General features: G+C 43.8%; 1 protein-coding gene across 2 annotated transcripts in view; it reads right to left on the minus strand.

The window, feature by feature from the left end:
• Window positions 1-5135, minus strand: part of ST8SIA1 (ST8 alpha-N-acetyl-neuraminide alpha-2,8-sialyltransferase 1) — a 133564-nt gene extending 128429 nt beyond the window's left edge. Inside the window, exon 1 of one of the 2 annotated variants that reach the window (XM_079141510.1) lies at window positions 4458-5135. In XM_079141510.1, coding sequence (XP_078997636.1) covers window positions 4458-4693 — 236 coding nt within the window. In that variant the 5' untranslated portion in view covers window positions 4694-5135. The remainder of the gene's footprint in view (window positions 1-4457) is intronic. The other variant, XM_079141511.1, reaches the window with a different exon arrangement.
• Window positions 5136-9442: the final 4307 nt, after the last annotated feature.

A 9442-nucleotide genomic window follows, 5' to 3' on the forward strand; every position in this document is an offset into this window, starting at 1 on the left:
AGAAGCCACATGAAGGTAAAACTGCTTAGAGTAGTATTTTGTTGAGAATTTGGAAAAGGAAAGAGGACATGAGGCTTTGAGTCACAGTTACCACCCATTGAGTTAACAAAATTTTAAAAACAACCACTTTCCCAAATTATCCCTGATTTCCTATCCCCAGATCTTCTGGTAATAGTAATGTGTTATCCCTGCTGATGGCTGACACTCAGTACCCCCGGGGTTGTTGAATGGTAGTCCATTTCTAATCAGCCATGACTTAAATACATTCAGAGACTGGGACCTGGACCTGGTTTCCTCTCACCTCCCAGCCTACCTTTCTACCAAGGTTTCTGGGCTGGATATATAGCTCAGTTAGTAGAGTGCTTGCCTGTCAAGCACAAGTCCCTGGGTTCAATCCCCTGAACTGCAAAAAATAAAAATTAAAAAAACAAAATACCAAGGTTTCCATGGGTGACCTGATAACTTTCCATATAAGTAATGTGCCAGCACTTCCAAACCTCTTTGCCTTCACCATTGCTGTTCTCTCTGCCTGGAACACCCTTTCACCCTCACCTCTGACAATCATCCTTCAAGGCTTAGGACAAACACCACCTCCTCTCTGAACTCTCTCATTCCCCCTCCCTGGAGAACTATGAACTTGCCCAGCACCTGGCTCACATTTCTATGACTACAATAGCCCTATATCACACAGTGATGTGACAAGCAACACTCTAGGTGCTTTCTGTATGCTCTCGAGTGGCTTTACTACAAACCCCACTTTATAAATGGCAAATCCACATTCTGAGAGAGCTGAACTCACCAATGATCATACAACTAGAAAGGGACACAGCCAGAAATCCAACCATGATCTGACAGTTCCCTAAGTGTTTCACTCTGCCATGTTGTCTCTCTTTGATGGCCTTATTTCCACTTGGTTAAATATATAACCAACCCCATACATGGGATTATAGTAAGTCCCATGGGACTATAGTAAGGCCTTTGGTGGCAGGGACTAGGGCATGTCTGTCTTTATAAATGTGAATAATACCCTTTCAAACAAAGTTCTCATGGAGATTAATGTGACAATACATATAAGCACTTACAGTGCCAGGCAGATAGTAAATGCCTAACAATTCATGGGTTTCACTGTTGGCATTGTTGCTACCATGTCTGATGCCAAGAACAAAGCCTTGCAAATAAACTGAGCTGAGGTTCCTTTCTGAGGAGGAGAAATAAGTAAGGATATAATGGGATAAGAAAATGCTGCTTTGATTTGGCATTTCCCACTCTACTTGATGACTCAATCTGAAGCAACAAGAGATTTTTGTTTTGCTTTAGGGTTAACTAATTACTTAATCTTTCTATCATCATGTGGATATCAGGGAAACTTCCTATTTAGTTCCAAACCCTTACGGCTTTGTGACTTTCTTGCCATCATCTCCTATGCAGTCTGCCAAGGCTCCCATCTGAGAAGTCAATACACAGGTTCTGGGCTAGGAGAAGAAGAAAATCACAGAAGTAAAAGGAAGTACAAATGGCAAAATGAAATCTGAAGGGGCTAGGGTGTAGCCCAGGGAAGAGCATTTGTCTAGCATGTGTGAGACTCTGGGTTCAATCTCCAGCACTGCAAAAAAAATTATAAAATTAAATCTGAAATCCTGGTGAAAACACTCTCTTTTGTCTTCATAACATTAAGCAACACTTCAAATCACATGTGTGTTTATTTGCTTTTGTCAGTCAGCCCCTAATAAGAGGTAAGCTCATTTAGTGTGGGCAGTCTACCATCCCACATACTCCTACTCTCCTGGCCTAACACATACATAGTATGTTCTAGTCATTCACATTGTTCTAATGACTGCAAATACTTCTGTGTGTGTATATATGGATATATATACACACACCTACATATGTATACATACACATGCCATCACTGCATGACTTATAAATGTTCATCTATCTCCACACATACATATTGTATGTTTGTTTACATATATTTCTGTTTGTGCAGATGTTTCAAACTAAAGAAATAAAGATATCCATTTGCCAAAGTTGTGACCCCTTAACATCATAAAGGTTTCTGGCTGACCTGTGTGATACTTAATAGATATATACTACTACCCATATGCTAATAATTCAGCTGTTTAAAAGAATGAATCTCACTAAATGTGCAAAGTAAAAAAAAAATTGTTGGACTTAACAAACATGAGACTTATCTTTCAAAACTCCTGTCTCTTAATTAACTTAATTGATATGACTAGGGAGGTATTGACCAAAAAAAACTTTCTTTATAAATTCGATAGGTGAAATACAAATTCTTATGGGATGGCCAGATGTCCTTATTTAGGTTGTAACATACACAGGAAATTTTAATGATTACGAAAACAACCATTTTCGGGGTACACAATGTACTGGACACTAGGCATCAGTTTTTTATTTTATTTTATTTTATTTAAACCTATGACAATCCTGCAAGGCAGATGTTATTCTCCCTATTTTATACATAACAAAACTAAGATTCAAAGAGAGAGAATAACTTGCTAAAGATATTCTGCAGTTTATCTGGTCCTGGCACAGGCAATGCACAAATTCAGTATTCTAACCAGAAGCTCAGACTCTTTTCAATAGGCAATAGTGTCTCTTTCACAGTTTACAGACACTAATTTTGAGAGATGTGTTTTTAGGCAGTTTTTATAGTATTGAATTTTAATAAGTAATTCTCTGCACCTAGAAACCAGACTAAATGACAGTCAAACACTGACACTTATATTCCAGGCTACAGACGGCAAGGATCAAATGTGTCTCAGCAACCATCAGTCTGTATTTATCAGAATAGGAAGCATTTTCCACTTAATTGTGTCCTCTAAAAAGAAGTCTATTCTCAAACAGAGCTTCTTTATTTCTCCTTCTATATATAAAGAAAATGGGCCCTTTCATTGCAAGCCAATGGGAAGTTCTTAACTCATTTCGGATATTATTTGAAATGAAAGTACTTTCTGTCTTCAGAGAAAAGAATTGTTAGGTGCTATGCCTTTTGCCTGCTTTTCAGTCCAACAATCAATAATGTGAAGGCAAGAGAAAATTAACCCTGATGTACTTTTAAGAAGAGTGGGGTTATTTTTTTTTAACTTAATGATGGTACAGTTACAAAAGTAGGGGGGGGGGGTCTTCCCTCCCATTTAAAGGAAAACTCAGCTGCCTCCTTCTGGAAGAAATGGCTTCATCTCTTTGACCTTTCCTGGAGCAGGCCTGAGACAGAGATGGAAAACATATATTGTATAAGATTTTTTTAGATGTATAGATGCTTCTGGACATTTGAAAGTAATGCAGTGAAAAATGTTTACATTGGCTCTCACCTGCCCCTGCGCTGAGTAGAACCATCCTCTGAAGAGCAGAGGAAAGCCCTCCTCACTCAGACCCGCACAATCAGAAGAGCCAACTGCAGTATCTTCAGTCCTAGGGACTGAAGGGGAAAGGGGACCCTCCCAGTGATTGAAGCAGTATGTTCTCTCAGTGTGCTGGGGGGAGACAGAAGCAGTCAACTCTGTCTCTTCTTTCATCTAACTAGCTACATCATCCCTGCTGCCCGGAACTTATATTCAGAGCCTTACACTAAAATTCCCCCAAAGGAGGAGAAACTACTCAGCACACAGAGTGCTGATTTCCAACCTGGTTTAGTGTTTTGTTTTCTGATTTCAAGTCCCTATCTAAAGTACATCTCCTATCTTCCAGAAGTGTCCACATGGCTAAGCCAAGAAAAAGAGCTGGGAGCTTTGAAGCTTTAAAGTGCTGAAAATGTCAGCACTCACTCTTCAAAGATAATGACCTTGGGTAAGAAACTCATCTTTCCAAAGAATCAATTTGTGATACCCATAGGAAGTGAAGATACCTATTATTTAGAAAGTTGTTGAGATTTCAATATAAAAATTGCACAGTTCCGGCTCTTAGTAGAAGGTCAGCAAGTGCTCTCTATTTTCTGTGGGCACACTGCACAAAGAAGGGGGAACCTGGCTGGCTGTCCATATTTTCACTTGCCCAAGGTATGCCCAACACTTCACAATGATGATTTATACATAGAATTGCTCACCTAACCTTGGGAAGACACCTCTTACCTGTTTCTAGTTCACTTTAGCTTCAAATATCTTGAGAACCCAAGAAATAAATTCTTATTAAGTACAAAGGACTAAGTTATCCTGGGTCGTCCTTCCCACCAGTTATGGGCAAATTGTTACAATTTAGTCTTGGGAAGAAATGAGTATAGTCCTCACATAGGCAAAGCAGGTGTCTGCACCTCTCTTGGGGAAAGGGGTGGGGAAGAGACCCTACCTAGTCTCCAAGTCGGGAACAGCACAAAGGGGAGTGGAACAAGAAAGGCTGGATGAAAGGGAAGCCTCTGCGAGATGGTTCTTGCCGGGGACCCTGTCCTCAGTGCACCGGGAGGAAAGGACGCTAGAGGGGAGGAGCCCCAAGGGCAGGAGTACCTGAAGACTCTGGCTGCTGTCTGGTTCCTCCTCCACGCTGTGCCCTGTTGCAGCACCCCCTGCACGATCTCCTTCTCGTTGGGCAGCCGGTAGACTGGAAAGATGTAGAGCCAACAGAGGACCACAACGCAGAGGGCACTGGCTCCCACCGGCAGCCGGGTACGCGGGAACTTCCACGCCAGTATGGCCATGGCCCCTCTGGACGTGTGTCGCCGGGCCTGCCCGCAGGGGTTCATTGCAGCCCCGGCGTCCCGGGGATGGGGGCCGGCGCCTCAGTATAACGTTAGGCACAGTGGCAGCGGAGGGTGCCCCCACCGCCGGCCCCCCATGCACATACACCTTTCGCTTTCTTGCTTGCACAGGCACGCACACTGCTTCGGCCCCCACGGCCCCAAAGGTCAGCACAAGGATTTTTGATAATGCAACTTTTTCCAGTATTTCTTTCTACGGGATGTGGCCGGCAGACAAGTCACGAGCTACAGTCATGGTCGTTTCCCCTGCAGAAGGCGGGCGCTGGGGGTCTCCAAGAACAGAGAGAGCGCGGCGGCCAGTCGCTCCTACCGGTTCTACAGCATCACCGTCGCCCTCCGCAAGGGTCCGGGAAAAGGCGCGGCTCGCTCTCAGACATTTGGCTCGCGGCGTCCCCTTCTGAGCGATGCTCCTTCGCCCTTCGCCGCCTCTCCCCGCCTCCTGCGCTGCTGCGCCGCCAGGCACCCCCCCGCCCCAGACGCGCTCTCCGCGCCGCGCCAAGTCCTTGGAAATTTCCACCTCGGCCCGGGACCGCTATCCTGCCCCTGGCTCCTTGGCCTCACCCGCCAGGACCCTCGCTCCCCACCCCTCCCGGAGAAGAAAAGAACTCGGTCTCATCAGTTAATTCAGCGCGCGCCGCAGCCTTCCGCTGCGCCCCGGACTTCGCAGACAAACGCCCCGGGATTGGTGGAAATCAAGGTCTCCCCCGCCCTCCCCCACCCTCAAAATTGCCTCCTTCGACCGGTTCAGATCTGCGACGCTTGCCCAGCGCGCGCACCCTTCTCTCTTGCCCTTGTTCTCTGGAGATAGAGTCAGACAATAAAAACAGCAGCTTTCTTAAAAATACATGTATATTCCCCGAGTGTGGCAGAGGCTGACTGACATTCCGGCCCTTCGACACGCTGCTAGCGTGCCGTGGCTGCTGCTGTCACCCTCCTATAAGTGGTTGGTTATTGACCCGCAACGAGTCGCGCGGAAGCCACCGGAGATTTATTCCTTTCTGGGCCCCTAACCCCATTAACTGGTCCCGTAGCCGCAGCTCTAGCAGACACCGTGCGCGCTTGCGCGCGGGGACACACACACACACACACACACACACACACGCACACGCACACGCACACGCACACACAGTCCCCACTCCCGAAGCTCACGGGCGCGAGCGAGCGCGCGCATAGGGAGGTGCGTGCACACCGGGTGCTCGCCTCCGCCCTGCAGGGAAAGATGCTGCTGCATCCAATATGCAGGCGGCTGGTGCCCAAGCACGAAGACTTCAGACGTGATAATGCCTCGGAGGAGGGTTCCTGGGTCTTGTAGATTAAAGGGCGGTTTATTCTTAGTAATGCTTCTTGTTCCGCGAACAAGCTTAACGGCACCTTAGACCTTGGAAAAGCTCCACTCGCCTACCTAGCCCAGAGAGCAGTATTAGCCATTTCTGCTCGCCAGAGCTGCAAACACATATCTCGGGTACCTCCTAGTGGTTGCCGATTCTGTTTGCTTAAGCATCTTGTCCAGCATAAAATGTGCAAGGACAAAGAAGAAACTCTGCAGCCTCCGAACTCGGTCACCTTAGTCATCAGGAAACCAAAATGCAAGGCCATAATTCCATTTGCTCAGCTGATAAAGCTCCCGCGCCTGGGACAGCCTACACTGACTGCTAGGTGGCCTGGCTTTTTTTCTAGCATCTTTCTTAACGGAGAGGCGGAACTTGAGAACTTGGTGCAGTTATTTACCAAACACGAAGCAGGATACCAAATGATTGTAGTGTCGTTCTCCCAACACTACTGTGCTCTCTTAGGACAATGACCCACTGCCCTCCACTGGCAGGAATGTCCCAGAAATCTCTCTCCTACTTAGGTCAGTCCATAGCCACAGGAGAAACCTTGAAATCCCAAAGCTACATCTTACCACAGTGGAGCCTAACAGGTTATTTAAAATTAAAATCACCTGAAGTCCTACAAAGTAACCAGCCAGCCCTCTTTCATCGTAGAGAGGAAGAAGGGGAAACGGGGACTTTCCTCAGTTGCCAGAAGTTGAATAAATCACGCACCAATTTTCCCCCTATAATTTAAATAAAACACAAGCCATCCCAGTTTCTCTTTTCTTCACCACGTCCAAGGGATACTTGTGGAGTAAATAAAAGTAAGCTAACAAATGAAAATAAGATATTTTACGGTTATGAAGGTTATAATAGGATCGTGTTAAATGGGAAACATTTAGGTGGCAATTAAATGCAATGTGCCATTTCCCTTTCTTGTTGACTCCTCCTTGCAATCCAAATGCATTCCCTGATTTTCCTTAGCATGTGTTATGGATTGGCTGTGAAGTGTACCCCCCAAAACCTTCTGTATTAGTGCAGGAGTGTTCAAAGATGAAAGGATTAGATTATGAGAACTGTAATTTAATCATCCGATTAATTCATTTGATGGAAGTAGGTGTAGGGTGTGCTGCCCTCGGAAATTACATCTTGTCCCCTGAATTCCTTCTTTCTCCCTCTCTCTTCCTTTGCCTGCTCCTTCTTTCTGACTGTCCTGACTGAGGAGCTTTCCACCGCCACTTTCTTCCTCCACCATGATGTTTTGCCTCACTTTGGACCCAGAGCAATGGAACTGAACCTCTGAAACTGTGAGCTCAAAGTAAACTTTTTTACATGGCTTTTGGTCAAAGCCATGTAAAGCTGACTAACACTACATGAATGCCAAATTTAATCAAATCATTCCCTTCACCCGTCCAAGTGCCAGAGGGATCACTTCTGTCACTGCTATAATCCATGTGTCTGGAATAGCATGCTCTCTACCCACCTCCCCCCCTCTCCATACAAATCCAATGCTTCATTCAAGGCCAGGCCACGTGGCTATGAATTTCTCACTCAGTGATGGGTTTCCAGACCACCTAAACTACAGCTTCATGGGGTAGAAACTCAGTAAACATTTGTAGTTTCTCCCCATTTCCTTCGACCTCCTACTCTGAATGCATATAGAATTTGCTGACTCTGATAATTGATTAGACACTTAGATATGTTGTGTTTCAAGCATTTTCCATATGTAACTTTGCCTCAGTCACTGAACAATAAGAGTATTTGGTCTCATTTATCAAGTGACAAGCCTGTGTTTTTAATCTAAATTAGGACACCACATATCATGTCTACATGTTTGAAGAACAGAAACAATATTTTAAATTTGACTTATGTTCATCCAGGTACCAACTCAGACCTGACAACACAACATACTCAAGAAATAATTGTTACTCGAGTGTATAAAATTTACAGGCTCAAATTTGCTCAGGCCATTGATAATGCAGCACTGTTTAAGGTCAAGTATAAACACCCAAGTCTTAACATTTTAAATTAAATATTTTATCTGATAGCCATGTTATTTATATGACTTTTAGTTAGTAGCACAGGTATCCTTTTATAGTTCTGTATCTGAATGTAGATAGAGGACACAAACAGGGTTTGCCCAAGGACTGAAAGCATTTGAAACTGCATAGGTGTTTACTAGAAAAATACAGAGACAGGATCCCACAGAATGAGCTAGGCTGGCTCAAATTCCATTTCTGTCACTTACTAGCTATGGAAACTCTGACCTTTTCCACCCCACATTTGTAATAATAATAACAACAACAACAACCACTTTGTTATTATGGAATATACACACATTTAAATGATAATCAGCAGAAGTAATGCATGACTACTATCTTACTAATGCCCCCAATCTTCTTTTAGAACAATGGGAGAGTGAAAGGAAGAATATTCTAATGTATCTAGTCCTAACTACCAAATACAATAATGCTGGTATAAATGCTCCCTTAAATAAGTATTGTATTATCACTAACTTGTCTACCACAACCATTCACTGTCTCATAAAAGGTCATACAAGCACTGAAGACTTTTCTCTCAGTGAAAAACTAATTACTTCAATAGGTAAGTAACCTATTGAACCAGTAAAAACAATGTGCAAAGCTATTTTATTCTTTAGGTAAACCTGATGTGAGCTTTTGCAACATTGGAGTTGTGGTGGTAGCTAGCGTAAGAGACAGAACCACTACAGAATTGTAACAGAGGAGAAGAGAGGAAAAGAAGCACTCATTGAGAAGAACAGAAAGACTGAGATGGAGAAAGATGATGGAGTGAACGGGACACAGTCATTTACAAGCTAGTTTGGGTGCAAACATATGTGAAGACAAATATTAATAGTCACACAGAAAGAATTCTCTCATTAAAAAAATAAATAAAGCTGGGCACAGTGGTGCATGCCTATAATCCCAACAGCTCAGGAGGCTGCAGCAGAATGATCACAAGTTCTAAGCCAGCCTCAGCAATTTAATGAGGTCCTAATCAACTCAAAAAGACCCTGCCTCAAAATAAAACATAAAAAGGGCTGGGGATGTGGCTCAGTGGTTAAGTGCCCGTGGGTTCAATCCCTGGCACACACACACAAAAATTTTAAATTAAATTATCAATGATTTGAGATAAAAATTTCAAAAAGATCATTCTTTCTTCTGTCTCTGTGCAAGTTCTTGTCAAAATGGCTTGAAATGAAGAGATAAAATCATGAAGTCATGGCTTCCCACATCACTTAAAACACCAAGGCAAAGAAAGTTGTAGATCGAGAAAGGTCGAATATAGTTTATCTGAATAAATGATTGCTTATCTCCACTCCTTATTAGGACCCTGCTAAAAGACAACAAAGTTCTGAGAAAAGAGGAATAAACTCAGAAGAACAAGAAACAAGGAAGGG

Source organism: Sciurus vulgaris (assembly GCF_902686455.1).
Source record: "Sciurus vulgaris genome assembly, chromosome: 5".
Taxonomy (NCBI): domain Eukaryota; kingdom Metazoa; phylum Chordata; class Mammalia; order Rodentia; family Sciuridae; genus Sciurus; species Sciurus vulgaris.